Consider the following 16,310-nt stretch of genomic DNA (forward strand, 5'->3'; position numbering starts at 1 on the left):
AAAAAATATAATGGAAAATGGGTTCCAGAGAAGTAATCCCTCCCAAAAAATAAATGGCACAATGCATTTTTTTTATGAGGCGTTCCAGTTTCTGTAGTATAGAAACTTTGATACAGTGAAATGTAGCAGAGAACATGGCAAAGTAGTTTAAAAGGCAAAATGACCTATTCTTCCAAATCCCCAAACTGTTCCATCCCCTAAAAATTCACCCTCCTTAAAACTGCCACACTACGCCACAAATTGTTCCATATCCAAAAATTACCCCCTGCAAATGCCACACCTCCAAAACTAGTTACCCATAACTATCCTTACATTCCATAGGCAGGGCCTGATTATGTCATTGGCACACTTTGCACATACCTGGTAGCCACATGTTTTAGTGGGACCTATGAGATGAGCACAAGACTTGGGAAGTTAGGATTTCCAGCTGTCTGGCTATTTTCTGAAATCAGCAGAATTTTATATTAATAGCCAGAGGGTACCACTGCTAGCCCTGCTCCCACTGCCAACTTGCATGCATTCTCCCCTGGAGCCACAAGAAGCAATTCAGCATGGCAGTGCTATTTCAGCACCACGTAGGTTCAGGTCTTGCAGAGTCATGCTCCCTCCAATACAAACTTCATAGAAGGTGGGAGTGGCAGGCTTTCAGTGCACATATCTTTTAATGGTCCACTGTCATACTGACAGCACCTGTGATGGTGCCACACTGCTTTCCCCTCTCCCCCCAAATTCTGTCACCCTAGGCCAGGGAAATACCCAGCCAGTCTGGGTTTCAGAATACCCACAATGAATACTGAGAGAGATTTCCATAGAATGGAGGTAGTGCATTCAAATTTATCTCATGCATATTCACCGTGGGCATCCTGAAAACTTGATTGGCTAGGTGTGACCCAAGGAGTGAGTTGAGAGCCCCTGCCCTTGGTGGATGCTTAGTTTGTCTAATGAAGTGAGTCTCCATCTAGTCCTCAGGGCACACCCAACCCTCAAGTTTTCAGGATCTCTATAATGAATATGCATGAGATAGGTCCTGCGCACCAAGGAGGCAGTACATGCAAATCTATGTCATGCATATTAATTGTGGCTATCATGAAAATCAACTGGTGGGTGTACCCTGAGGACTGGGTTGAGAAGCGCTGGCGTAGCGGACAGGCCAGGCTCGTATGCAGGTAAAATGTTAAGCACTCTTACATTATAAGGTTGTGTTGGCTCAGTGGTACTGCTGATGCACACTGTACACTACACTGAATGACCTGTATGTGATTCCCAGGCAAAACCCCTATCCATGCTGGTGCTACACTGCTGTCCCCTCACTCCCCAAAGGAGACTATCCTGACTGCGGTGGTTAGTGAATGTGGGAGATACTATGTTACCTAGGGCACCACTATCTAGTAACATAGTAGATGACGGCAGAGAAAGACCTGTATGGTCCATCCAGTCTGCCCACAAGATAAACTCATATGTGCTACTTTATATGTATACCTGACCTTGATTTGTATCTGCCATTTTCAGGGCACAGACCGTAGAAGTCTGCCCAGCACTAGCCCCGCCTCCCAACCATCAGTGCTGCCACCCAATCTCCGCTAAGCTTCTGCGGATCCATTCCTTCTGAACAGGATTCCTTTATGTTTAGCCCACACGTTTTTGAATTCCGTTACCGTTTTCATCTCCTCTACCTCCCACGGGTCTTGCAGTATCATTGAACTTGGCATCAGCATTTGATTTAATAGATTATGATCATCTTCTTCAGCAACGTCGAGCTATTAGGATAGGAGGGATTGCTCTACAATGGTTTAGATCATTCTATCAGACAGGTCCTATGGGGTAGAGTTAGATTCTAATACCTCTAAGAGAATACCTTTAAACTGTGAAGTACTGCAGGGTTCATCACTCTCCCCTATCGTATTTAACAACTTTCTTAACCCTTTAATAAAATTGATACAGAGTTTTGGTTTGAGCATTCATTGTCATGCTGATGACATCCTCATTTTGACCAGGGTATCAATGGTAACATTTGATTTAACCCTTTTACCCTGGTAGACATAGTAGACTGGCTTGAGCTTCACTGATTCACCTCTTCAATGTCGCCTTCGGCACCTAATCACTACACCTCTTCTCAGGAAATCTCAACTACCCCAACTTGACATTTCATCCTTTAGATTGTAAGCTCTTCTGAGCAGGGACCGTCCTAGAGCGCTGCGTAACCCTAGTAGCGCTCTAGAAATGTTAAGTAGTAGTAGCTTCACTGATTCATTCTTAATATTAGTAAGATTACAGTATGTTGGGATTTCTGGCCCTAATAAATATCCTACAGTGATTCCCACTTTGGTAAATCAATAACATCAGTGACGAGTTTTAAGTACTTGGGAATAATAATTTGACCATAAGCTTAGCTTTTCTGATCAAATACTATCTGCGATTAAAAAAGATTTTATGTGTTTTGAGACAGTTGCGGTCTATTAGGGTTTTTTTTTTTTTAAATGAACCTATGCTACATACCTTACTGCACGCTCTTCTTATTTCTAGATTAAACTATGGGAATATTGCATGGGTGGACTGAGAGTGACCTCAGCTTCTGGGGCAGTGAGGGGGATCTGGGCCCCCACCACCACCACCCCCACACTGCCACTCCCCTTCCACACACCCCCAGACCGCTATTCTGCCTGGTGCCATGTTTTCAAAATGGTAGCCGAGACTTTCCGCTGTAGTCTCAAAGGTCTCGACAGTCTTGTGAAATGCCGCAGGGAGTTTTGGCAGCCATTTTTTAAAACACAGCAACACAGGACAACTGGGCAGAGCCTCTGGGCCCTCGGGCACTGCCCTGTTGCCTGAATGGTCAGTCTGCCCCTGGAATATTGTACATGCAGGTTTACCAGGTATGCAACTTAAGCACCTACAAACACAGCAGGATACAGCAATCAGTGTTAGAACAGATAGAAAAATTTGATCATGCTACTCCATTATATATTACATATCATTGGTTGCCAGTGGGCTACAGGGTAAAATTTAAAATTCTTTGTTTAACACACAGATCCCTGTAGGAACAACAGCCACTGTATTTAAACAGCCTGACTATTGCTTATACTCCAGCGAGATGCCTTAGATCGTTGCAAGACCATAGATTGGTAGTGCCCCAGTTTGCTAGAGTTCATGGGGGGGGGGGGGGCAACTCGGGGGAGGGAATTTTTCTGGCTGGCATCAATCATTACTCTGGAATGACCTGCCAAAAGAAGTTTGGGCAAAATCAGACTAAGAAATTCAAGGTTCAGCTAAAAACATATTTTTTTTCCAACAAGCTTTTGGGGTACAGTCAACTGGATATGGAGTTGTAATAAACAATCCATGTGAAATTGTTTGTGGTATGTATGTTGTGTAATTCTGGAGTGAGAGCCATAGGTCTTTCCTGTGATTTCACGGAGTTCTCTTCAATTTTCTAGTTTTACTTATGTACATTTTTATTGTAAACCGCTTGGATCTTACAAATGGTAATCGATATATAAAGTTTTAAATAAACAGAAACATAAATTCAACCTAAGCAGACTCACTCTACGGTCCTAATTATTTCATAATAAAGCTGAAGAGATTTTTTTTTAAAGAAAAACTCTTTAAAAACACTGACAATATAAACTTTTTGAATAGAAGACCAGAGGAAAAGTGAACTTAATCTATTAACGATCACATTTAAGAATATGACAAAAGAATGGCAAAAAGGCTGTAGAGCAATGTGTGGGTGTTTTAGTTGGTTTTCGTCTTGGTGTATTGGCTGGTCGCGTGCATGTCAATGTTGGTGTTTTTGTAGCTTATTGGGTTGGTGTGTTTGAGTTGGCTGGTCGCATGCATGCTGATGGTGTTGGTGCTTTTGCTGTTTGTTGGGGTTGGGTGTTTTTGTTGTTATTCATATCGCAATATGCATTGTGGCTGGTTGCATGCTGATGTTGGTGTTTTTGCTGTTTTTCCATGTTGGTGTGTGCGTGCTGATGCTGCTGCTATTCATTTTTTTTAATTTAGATTTTTCTCACACCTTTTTCAGTGGTAGCTCAAGGTGAGTTACATTCAGGTACTCCGGCTATTTCTCTGTCCCAGGAAGGCTCACAATCTAAGTTTGTACCTGAGGCAATGGAGGGTTAAGTGACTTGCCCAAGGAGCAGCAGTGGGATTTGAACCGGCCACCTCTGGATTGCAAGACCAGTGCTCTAACCACTAGGCCACTCCTCCACTCCACTTTTGTGTGTGTGTAGGTATGGACTGGTGGTGTACATTTTGTTGCTGCCTTTGGTATCAGCATCTGTACTGCTGCTGATGTCAGTGTGCATCGAGTGCTGCATGTCACAATAAATGGTGTATGTGTTGATATTGTATGTGTGTTCATGTCAGTTTTGGTATATGTGGTAGTGTCAGATCATGTATTGGTGTGTTTACATCTGTGTGAATATTGGTAATGGTAACAGTGTATGTGGTTTTTGTTGGTGTGTGTGTGTATTCATATAGGTGTGTTGACATTAGTGACAGTGTGTGTACTGGTATTGTGTGTTGCATTCATAGTAACCTAATAAGTGACAGCAGAGAAAGGCCATTTAGCCCATCCAGTCTGCCCAGTTATCCTGTCCCCTGAATGCTTTATATTCTTATCCAGGATTGTCCTTTTTGTCTCCCTCCTTTTCATTCCATCATCCCAGTTCCACCCCTCACTTTTCAATGCCTAAACACAGGGCTCTGTAGTCAACTTCATACACATATAGAAAAGAGGACTGTGTGACAACCCACACTATAGTATTTGAGGTACTGCTTTGATAGACACCATCGGGGGGGGGGAGGGGTAGGAAAAAGCCTCAGAATTTAGACTGCCTCTTTTTAATTTAATGAAGCAGACCGTCCTCATTCAATCATTGGCTAGAAAAAAAAACCTCCCCTCAGTTTGTCATTAGTGTGCATAATTGTGCAATACTTTTACTCAAATTATACAAAAATACTCTTCACAAATGTGCACAAATTATTTTTAAACTGCAAAATTCATTGAATCAACTTAACTCAAGAAGCCACTAATCAAACATGGATATTTGGGCTGTAAACTTCCTACAGCCCAAATATCCAGCCTCGTAGGTCCTTTGCGTAGCCACCAGACTTGGCTGCAAGTGTCTGCATTTCTGCTAGGACTTCTAGTTTATTTTGGAACTTGTAGCCTATCGGACAAATCTGTTCATTTCTATCATCACTAATAAAGGGGCCCTCACTGGCACGCCAAGAGCTCTGAAGAATCTGGCAGTTAGAACTTTATGGAGCATGTTTTAAGAAAGACAGACATGGAATGGTAGAAAATGTGCAAAGGAAAGAGACAAAAAGATTGAAAATAAACTGTCAGCCACAGGGTCAGTCCTTCAGTGCAGGGAATGTGAGTTTAGATCCCCTATCAAATGGGCTCAGCAAAGTCTGGGTATGCCACAGAAATGACAAAACTAGAATATACACCAATAAAAACTGCAAGCAATATCTTGCTGCTTTCTTCCAAAAAACCTTTGTGGAACACTTGGACTCTCAGAAGAAAGCAGCAAGATATTGAACATCACCTGTATTACATTAAAGCTTAGCTTAATATCAGTATATATCCAATTAAAGACTCCTGAAGAAGGCCTTTGTGGGCTAAAACATGACTGGTGTCGAGTCCTCGATATTATAATAAAGGTGTTAGTTTGGACATGTCTGCTGCCCTTTCTTTTGTCACCCTGATTCCTCTGTGTGTCTACAAGACAAACATTTAAATACCTCAGTGGTGTCAAGGCACAGGAGTTGAGCCTTTTTCAAATGAAGGAAACCTCTGTAGGGCATAGGATGAAGTTAAGAGGTTATAGGCTTAGAAGGAATCTAAGAAAATACTCTTTCACGGAAAGGGTAGTGGATGTGTGTAAAGGCCTTCCAGTGGAGGTCATGGAGATGAGGACTATGTCAAAGGTTTAAAAGGCATGGGACAGGCACGTGGGATCTCTTAGGAAAAGGAGGTGTTAGTGGTTACTGAGGATGGGCAGACTGGATGAGCCATTCGGCCCTTATCTGCCATCATGTTTCTATCAAACAAACTGAACTTGAACTTCAGTGCTGGGAACCGCATAGCTCACCCTAGCCAAGTTAGGAAGCTCAAAAGCTGTCCTAACTTTGCAGAGTTAGGTATGTACTGAATATCAGCTGGGACCCACATCACTATTTTTTCCTTTAAAAAGTCTTCCGATCCCCCTTCTGGTCTTGGCAATCATATCGGGCAGCAGTGAATGGGCTTCCTGCCTGCTCCCATTGACCCCATTTGGACCACTAGGGATATCAGGTAGGCCCGAGGAGGCCTACCTCGATTGTGAGAGGATTTTGAATGGCAGAGGGCTAGGAGGAGGGGGGAGGGAAGGAGTGCAATTTTTCAGAAGCCAGGAGGAAGATTGGGGGCTCCAAAAAAGAGTTATGCAGGTTCCAGCATTCAGCCGGGGCCCCATAGGTGGTCGGTGACTCAGCTATTTGGGGTGGGTGGGGCTAAGGTGAGGTTATGGGGCAGCACTGGGGTGGGGTATGTGGCAGAGTGCAATGGAACAGAGCAAATTAAAACCTTTGGAGTGGGGGGGGGGGGGGGCAACGCCTGTGTCAGCAGTAAATGAACAGTGGGACACTTTTGAACACTGGAAGTAGTTCTTCACTTTGTGGCTCTGGTGTCAGTTATCTCCCCCAGTGCCTCTGTTATTGATGGTAATATACACATTGAATACACTCCAGGAAGTATGTGCCAAAAATAAAATCTAAATAATGCACCAAAATAATACAACATATTAAAACAGAACAATATTTGCAGTATTGTAGAATATATGCAAGTACTTTTAACACTTGGCTCCCAGTCAGCCTTTTCCCTCCAGTGCAGTATCTTCCTGTTGGCCATTTGAACAAATATGTTCAGCAACACTGTAACAGAAATCTTATGGTTAATAGCAACTATAAAATGGTTTGTCTATCAGGTTTTTTTTTTTTGGGGGGGGGTGAATGAGGGTCAATAGGCTTCAGATCTGCTGCCTTTAGTATATTGTTGTTACCAAATATATTTGGAATGTTTTATCTGCATCAGTGTACCTAATACTTAGAGCAGCAATCTGAGAACCAGAGAAGCCAGGGTACAAATCCTACTACAGTTCCTTGAGATCTTAGATAAGTCACTTAACCTTCTATTGCCTCAGGTACAAACAGATTGTAAGCCCTTCAGAGATAGGAAAATACCTATTGTACCCGAATATAACTCTCATTGAGCTACAACTAAAAGAGGCATGAGCTAAATCCAAATCCCAAATACCAGGCATATTGTACAGTAATACAAAACCCTACAAAACCACTCAGGACCTATAAAGCAATGCTACCACACCATAACAGTATTAACTTCCAGTGGTGACACGACAAGGGCCTTCCTCAGAAAAGGCAACACTGTAAACCATTGCAGTGGGAACCAGAACATCAATACATCTATTGGTAGGGTTACCATATTTTGTCCCCCCAAAAAGGACACATGCCCCGCCCCCCCCCCACCCCCTTTCATGCCCTCCCCCCTGTCACACACCCCATCACCCCCCTCCCCTTACCTTACTACTGCCCTGGTGGTCTAGTGACCTCTTCGGGGCAGGAAATCCGGACAAACGGGCAGATTGGCAAAACCCGCCCGGTTGCCTGGACATGTCCTCAAAAAGAGGACATGTCCGGGTAAATCCGGACATATGGTAACCCTATCTATTGGCAGTAACATACCAAGGGCGGGGCAGTCCATCCCAGGTGCAGGCAGCAAGGGGGTGCACGAACAGTCAAGCAGCTGTCAGCTACACCTCTGATGTTACTGCCTGTTCTGGGCAGGAGACCGGCAGACCCAACAGCCGCGTGACTGCTCTATTTATCCCTTTGCTAGGAGGAAGGGGTGGTGGTGGTGGTGTGATATGTTTTGGAGGTGAAGGTATGACGCATCGCTGGGGGAGGGGGGGGCGTAACAGCAACCCGCTCCAGGTGGCAAGCAAGTTAGGTACACCACTGCCTATTGGAAAACTCAAAAAGCTAGATTAGTACAGATCAATTCTGCACATTCAGTGCTAGCAGAAAATCCAGTCTTTTTCACACATGAACACAGGTAGACCCTCATGAAGTACAGAATAAATAACCACAAACTAAAAACAGAAATATGTAGACAAAAAAAAAAAAAACTGAACCCACAAGAATCCAGACTCTGCATACAGTGACACATATCCCACTGTACTGTCCAAAAATATAAAGATAGCAGATGTAAATTTCAAAAACTGACATTATTCCAATTGTTACCTTTAAAATTAACAAATGAAAAACAGAAAATAAAGTGATACCTTCTTATTGGACTTACTACATTTTTTACTAGTTTTGAAGGCCAAAACCTCCTTCCTTAAGTCAAGACAAACATATTTGAACAACAATATACTATCCTGACCTGAAGGTGGTTTTGGCCTCCAAAACCTAGTTTGAAAAGACATTCAGTTCAATAAGAAGTTAATCACCTTATTTTTGTTCTTTTATTGATATTTATTAAATTTTAAAGTGGACTAACATAGCTACTACAATACTTCATCCTAAGTTAAAAATAAATGTTGGGTTTTTTTTTAATTTTTGCTGTCTGGCCATTTTTTTAATGTTGACCCCAGTCTCTGGTTACTTTCCTCTTTTAACTCTTTTTCCAAGAATCTCCTGTCCATTTCTCATTTTTTTTCCCTCTTTCTCACTTCCTCCACAACATCCAACTGTAACACTGATCTGTTCCTTTCAGCTTTCTTCCATTTTTTCTGCCTATCCATTCATATTATCTGGTCTTTAATCTCCCTTTTTGTACTGTGTCTACATACAGTTTCCATCTTTCTCTCATCCTGACCCTCTCATTCCCCAGTCTTTCATTAACTCTTTCCTCTCTCTCTCTACCCCTACCATCCAGTGTCTTCCTCATTCTCCTGCTGCCACCTTCCAGAATCTCCTGTCTTTCTCCCTTGTCCCACTATCCAGCATTGCCCCTATCTCTAATCTCCCCTCCCCTTCACCATTTAGCACTGTCCTCTCTCTCCCCATGCAGTATTGTCGTTGCCTGTCTCTCCCACACCATCTAGCATCTCCTCTGTCTCTCCTCCCCTCCAGCATCTCCACTATCCTCCCCCCCCCCATCCAGCACTGCCTGTTTCTCTCCCCCCCTTGGTATGCAGCACTGCCCCATCTCTATCTTCTAACTCTCTAGCTCTCATAGTCCCATTTTAATGATGGATGTTTATATTGTTTTTGTTTCTTATGTGATTATGGGGCACAGTTATCAATGTGGGCTACCATTAAGAAGTGTTATTTTGCCACTAACTCATGCTATTTTAGCACAAGTCCCATTTTAAGCAATGAGCCTTTAGTTACTACTAACTGAGGTTAACAGTGAAATTGCATATCTTAACAGTATTCCACGTTGATAACTTCCCCAACATATGTTAACTTTGTACTCTGCTAAGTCTAGGTGGATTATAAATGCAAATATATATGCAAACATACTGTGTCAGTCTGTGCAATAACGGGAATGAGACTAGACGTCATAAACTTGGTCTAATCTGAAACACATATCCTTGTGGAATGCTTCACCAATGAAGTTGCAGAGCAATTCCAACCCACTTGACTTTCTGAAAAGCCTTCAAAACTTGGGGGCCCTTTTACAAAGCATCGGTAAGCCCAATATGTGCTCACCACATGCTAAATAAGTACTAACACCAGGCCAACGTGGCCACCAGCTGTAGTTCTGGCTTGACTATGTGCCATTTTCGGCGTGCTGGAAAAACGTTTTTTCCCCTAGCGCGGCGCTAGCCCGGTGATAATCTTTTTTCTTGCATAGCGCTAACTGTGGTAATCGGGCATCGCCGCACACTGTCTGGTTATCACCGGGTTACCATGGGAGCCCTTACTGCCACCTCAATGGGTGACAGTAAGTGCTCCCTGCCGCATGGCCACATGGTAAGAGTTATCTTGCCAAATGGCCATTTTTTGGGGGGTGCTTTTTACCCACTGCGGTAAAAAGAGCCCTGGCGCACGGGTAAAATGGCCCCACTACTGCAGGTCCCTGTTTCCTGCAGCTTAGTAAAAGGACCCCTTGGTTTGTGAATAAAGCTTCATATTGACTAGACAAACAGTTTCACAATGAATTGGCACTGTGATTGATTAGATAAGTATGAAGCTAGATCTTTGTTGAATATTCTTTTCTTTTGATTTTTTTAATATTGTATACTTTATTTTGGAATGTATTAGATTTATTTAAATTTGAATTGTATGTATTGTTTTAAATTGTATTTTATTTTGGCTTATTGTAAACCATGTTAATACTTTTGGTACTAAGCAGTATATAAAGTATTAAAATCAAATCAAATTTACTCCTGTTTACAAAGCCGCGCTAGTGGCTGCCAGTGCAGTAATGTCGACACAGCCTATTCACTTTGAATGGGCTGCGTCGGCACTGCCGCAAAGCAGCTGCTAGTAGGGCTTTGTAAACAGGGGGCTGCAAGCCCTGAAGCAGAGGATTAACTAATGGCAGAATATCTATGGTGAAAATTGAACAGTGGAACTGGAGGAAAAAGAATTAAAGACATAGAAAAGTAAAAAAAAAACTTTGAAAGGAGAGAATCCAATGAACAGAAGACAAGTTGGGGCTGGAGTGTGTTAGTTTGCACAATTTTGAAATGTTTCTTTTATCAAATATTTTAATTTTCATGATTTTCTGAAAGGGAAAAAAAATTCCAATGGAGGGGAAAACATACATCAAGCAAAAGCAAAAGCTCGTGAGGAAGCTGATGTGACGATTTTTTTTTAATAAGGAAATAAGGGTTCAGTAGGAGGCCCCCAGAACCTGCAGGAAGCTCAGATCTCAAGAAAAAGATGCACAATTGTGCAACAAACGAACTTAAAAATATTTTTTTCCATATTTTGCCTAATACATAAATCCATTCCTTACAAAGTCTGTATGACCAACACATGCCGCTTGACCAATCAGATTTCATGTCTCATTACACCTGCTTTAGAATCATCGAGTTATTGACCGCCTGAGTCTCCGAGATCACCCGCACACACGGCTGACTGTTTTGTGTCTCAGACTCCCAGTATAGTGAGTTGACTGCTCTGTGTCTTTCAGCCCCCCCCCCCCCCCCCCCCCGTACACAAGAGTGCTCTGTCTCTTTGAGACCCCCAGCACTGCTGCATATGTCTCTTGAGCCCCCTCTGGCCTCAGACCTCCTCCTTTAAATACTTACTGCCAGACCACAAGATCATCTTCTGCTTTCCTTAAACTCAGGATGGGATTTAGGACATGACAGACTCATGACATGTCATACAACTTGGCAAACTGATATGTAAGTGCATGTGTAACGCATGTACATACACTTCATCATGCAGTCTTAGGAAGAGACACAAGCTCCCTCTGTTTTTGGACTCTGTATAGCAGGATGGGCAACTTATGGCCGCCACTGAATTTTATGAGACCATGGGAAGTATATACTGAAAATGTCATTAACCAGACTATTGGTGACTTTAAATACCGTATTTCACAAATATTTTCAGAACAGCCACTCTAACAGTTTGTTTCCATCATTTTTAGTTACTTTTTACTTACAGAAGGTCTATGACACTTTGTGCATTTCTGGTTATGACATTACATAAAGATGCAGCCTGCTAGGGACAGTGACATTTACATGGCTCTCTGGAGTGGAGGAGTGGCCTAGTGGTTAGGGTGGTGGACTTTGGTCCTGAGGAACGGAGTTCAATTCCCACTTCAGGCACAGGCAGCTCCTTGTGACTCTGGGCAAGTCACTTAACCCTCCATTGGCCCAGGTACAAATAAGTACCTGTATACAATACGTAAGCCGCATTGAGCCTGCCATGAGTGGGAAAGCGCGGGGTAGAAATGTAACAAAAAAAAAAAAAGGTTGTCCACCCCTGCTATATAGGGACTTGAGTCACTACACACCAAAACCTTCCAATGAGACAAATAGTTCACAAGCCCCTGAGGGAAGAGAGAAATTCTTTCAATTCCTGACTAAAGAGATGGGAACTCAGGACTTTTTGGTTTGGTTAGAGTTTTTCAGCAGTTTGAAAGTTGCTGTGTCTACCAGACAGAATCTGGCTGTCTTGCAGGTGGGAAGGTAGGAGACAATAAGGAATAGAAATACCTCTCTAAGATCACCTCCCCCCCAACTAGTGGGGCTTCTAGATACAGTTTCACTCCCTTGGATGTAGACTAGACAATAAGCAAAAGGCATCTGTGGAAGGTGATAGGAGTGGTGTTATCAATCTTCAGTCATAACATGACAGAGTCCTTCCTCTGGAGTGGAGGAGTAACCTAATGGTTAGTGCATCGGCCTATGAACCCAGGGAACTGGGTTCAAATCCCACTGCAGCTACTTGTGACTCTGGATAAGTCATCTGACCCTCCACTGCCCCAAATAAGTCCCTGTATATAATATGTAAACCGCTTTGATTGTAACCACAGAAAAGCGGAACAGTAGTCTCAATTATCCAACCTAAATGGGACCGACCCGCTATCGGATAAATGAAAAGTTGAATAATACGGAAAACAACAGTAACCCCTCAAACAATGCAGAAACAAAGGCAGTAAAAGCAGGGTCCTTGCTCACAACGGTGGTAAATGTAGGGTCCCAGGTTCGGAAACAGAAGTCAAGTGATGTCACCGGGGGGGGGGGGGGGGGGGGGGGGGGGGTCTGTCAGATATGCCAGATGGTTGGATCTGCAAAGTTGGATAATCGAGACGTTACTGTATATCAAATCCCATCCCTTTTCCTTTCTCTCTAGATGTGGCTCTCTATATAACCTGGAACCAAACCCAGTGTAGTGAGATAGAACCCACAAGTGCCTTTCAGAAGCCCAGCATTGGAGAATTATACTATCATGTAACGGAATGTCTGTAATATTTTGTTTTGAAATTGTTACTCATAAACCACTTTGACACTAAGGTATATATACTCTGTATATAATATCAATAAATCCAATCCAAACACTGTACAATTTAGGAGCCAGCCAGGCGGTCCTTGCAAGAGAAGCTGGAAGGTGACTCCCAGTAGCTTGGGACAGAACAGAGGAGGGGTTTTCCCACAGTATCTCTCTTTTGTTTGGCTCTGGAGCCCTGTTTTCCTGTTATGGAACAGGACAATCCCACAGTATCTTTAGCCTCTGTTCAATGAGGTATGCAAATCACAATTTTAGAAAACTCACAGTTATAATGAATTTCTCATATGCTAAGAGTCTTAGTGGGGTTAAACAGTATAAAATTATTTGGATTAGGAGAGAGGAAGGGAAAAATTAGACGAGGTCAAGGAGCAAGAGGCAATGAGAGACAAAGGAATGAAAGGGGGAGTTTTTATTAGATTATGGATTTTGATTGGAAGTTGTAAGATTTTAGAGATGCGACATTCAGTATGTAACAGATTTATTTGCTTAGGAGGGTAAAGAGTTAAGCAAGCATTCTAAAATCCAAAGCAAAACTTCAGAGTTTCCTGAGAAATCCATTAGTCTTCTCTGTAAAGCCAGAGGTGCTTCTCCTTGCACATAGATAGACAGAGGAATGTAAAACTGAGATCCATATATACAAAGACACTCAAAGAGAAATGATACAGATTGAAAGATAGTCCGAGTATTCCTACAAATTTTGTGTGGACGTGACAGTATATATAGACAGTGCTTCCTTCTCTCTAAATACTCTACAGATAAGCAATACAGACAGGATGGAGCTTCACCGATTCACGTACAGTACACAGCAAAGAACTTCTGAGTATGGAAAAATAATGGAATCTAGGTTCAATTCACTTTGGACCTAAATTCATGTCACACAGGGTAATTCCCAGAAACAAAAAGACAGATGACATTCATAAAATAAATAGATAAATAAAACGAAATCTAATTTGGAATAAAATCTGAGGTGGTTCTCTCCAGACAGTCTCTCAGTACCCTCAGTCCTGTTCACAGATGTGTGTGGCACTGCCCTGATCACTCCTCACCATCTGTAGACTCTGGGGTTTCTGCTATTACTCCTTCTCACACATTACACTGATTGGTTCTACAATATTCCCTTTTCTGAAGCTGGTTTAAGACATCAAAAGGCACCATTTTGGGTAAAGATTTCTGTACCCCGTAGACACCTTAATAGCTGATCACAGAGGCACCACCCTTCTTCCCTTTGAAGGTATGACTTCTCTCCTGTTTTCTTCCAGTCACTACACCTCAGTCAGGATTTTCTAGGATGGTCTCTTTGGAAGTGCACAGCTGTGGATCGTGAAGACTCTGTCCCTCTTGGAAACTTCAAACCTTCATCTGGGGCTTGGAAGGATCCGTAGCCATGCATCTCTCTTGTAAACGTGCTCAGACACCAGAAAAGCCCTCAGCTTTCATCAGGAGCCATCTGCAAACTGCTGTATATCCAGGGCACTGCTCCGCTTTGGGCACACTCTGCAGGGTTCTGTGCTTTGGGAACTGTCCGAGACCTGCCCAGTATTCTTCTCAGCTGCACTGGACCATTCCAAAGCCTCCTTAGTTTTGTTCAAAGCTGCATCCTGGTTGCTACTGGGGCAAATATTTAGTACATAGCCATTGACTCTTTTGTCAGCTCTATCACCATCTGTGGTTGACGTGGTCATTATGCTAGAATGGGTAGGCCTTAACTGGTCTTTCCTTCCCAAAATGTTCTGTTTAATGATCTTCCGGAAAGTGTGTCTAAACTCCCTGATCCGGTATGCATAGATCAGTGGGTTCACGACCGAATTGAAATGGGACAGGATTATAGCCAGGTTCATCAGCCAGAGAGGTGGGCGAGGACATCCAGGGCAAAAAAGGGTAAAGCAGTTGATAGTATGCAATGGGAGCCAACAGAAGGCGAAGAGCCCCACAATGATGGCTAGAGACTTGGCAGCATGAAGCTCTTTCTGAAGAATGGAACGGGAACGCTCCCCATGGAGAATCTTCAGCTCCATCTGTTTCAGCTGCCGCCGGGCTGCCATGAAGATCTTGAGGTAAATGCCCAGCATGAGCAGCAGGGGCCCCAACACACAGGCAAAGAAGTTATAATACACCATGTAGTCCATAGTGACCACCTCCTCAAAAAGGCAAGTTACCATGGGCTTTGTGCAATTGAGCTCCTTTTGGCTTCGGTTATGCCAGCCCAGCATGGGCGTTAAACCAATGATGAAAGACAACACCCAGCAGATGGCTATGATTCCACTGGCACGTTGGCTTGTTACCAACCCATTATACCTGAAAACAGAAACAACAAGAATTAGGTAAGATATCAATAAGCTCAGGGACCCTCTATACCATGCAGATCTCTCAGGACTCTGCCCCCTGTGGATGTGCTATTCAGGGGTTAAGAAACTAGTAAGCTCAGGCATCATCTACCACAGTGATGGCGAACCTTTCAGAGACCGAGTGCCAAAACAGCAATCCAAAATCTAATTATTTATCGCAAAGTGCCATTCCTCCTCCCCCCTCCCCCAAAGAAAACCAATGGTGTCAAAGACAAAAGCTTTTCCTGAGCAGCCCGCCCTCCCTCCGTCCGAGTACCAGGGCCCCCTCCAAAATTTAAAAGTCGTACCTGGTCGGGGTTAAGGCGGCGTCGGCGGCAGCAGCAGCACTGAAAAGCGTGCTGACTCGGCGCACCTTCAGCCTTCCCTTCTGTCTCTCAAGCTCTGTGGTCCCGCCCTTGCTGAAACAGGAAATGAGGGCGGTACCAGAGCTTGAGAGACAGAAGGGAAGGCGCGCCGAGTCAGCACGCTTTTCACTACTACTGCTGCTGCTGACGCCGCCTTAACCCCGACCAGGTATGACTTTTAAATTTCGGAGGTGGGCCCTGGTGCTCTGAGGGTGGGGCGGGAGGGCACGCGTGCCATAGGTTCGCCATCACTGGTCTACCACATAGACCTCTAAAGGTGGGTGTGGTGTGGTGTGGTGTGTGTGTGTGTTCAGGGGAGATTATAATCTTCTGTTGATAGCCCAATATCAGGAACCAAGAAAATAGTATTTACTGATTCTTACTTATACATTTCGGGAAAATGATTCCAAATGAGCCCATTACCACATATATTCTCTCCCATTTTTCAGAGGGATTTTGGGAAAAAAAAAAATCATTTAATTTATGAACACCTTCAAAACCAGCAGCCAGTGAAACATTTTCAGTAAAATCGACAATAGAGAATGTATGAAACTTGTTGCTTTTATTTCATAGATCTGAATGTATTTTAGTTGATTTCTGAAATCTCAGCTGTGAAACACTAACTCCCTGC

General features: G+C 43.3%; 1 protein-coding gene across 2 annotated transcripts in view; it reads right to left on the bottom strand.

Moving 5' to 3' along the window:
- Positions 1–12,813: 12,813 nt before the first annotated feature.
- The window catches only part of ADORA2A (adenosine A2a receptor), a 36,608-nt gene continuing 33,111 nt past the window's right edge, over positions 12,814–16,310 (bottom strand). For both annotated transcript variants that reach the window (XM_030219424.1, XM_030219423.1), the window contains one exon: positions 12,814–15,285. In XM_030219424.1, the coding sequence (XP_030075284.1) occupies positions 14,427–15,285 (859 nt within the window). In that variant the 3' untranslated portion in view covers positions 12,814–14,426. The remainder of the gene's footprint in view (positions 15,286–16,310) is intronic.

The sequence above is a fragment of the Microcaecilia unicolor genome, chromosome 11, assembly GCF_901765095.1.
Source record: "Microcaecilia unicolor chromosome 11, aMicUni1.1, whole genome shotgun sequence".
Lineage (NCBI taxonomy): Eukaryota > Metazoa > Chordata > Amphibia > Gymnophiona > Siphonopidae > Microcaecilia > Microcaecilia unicolor.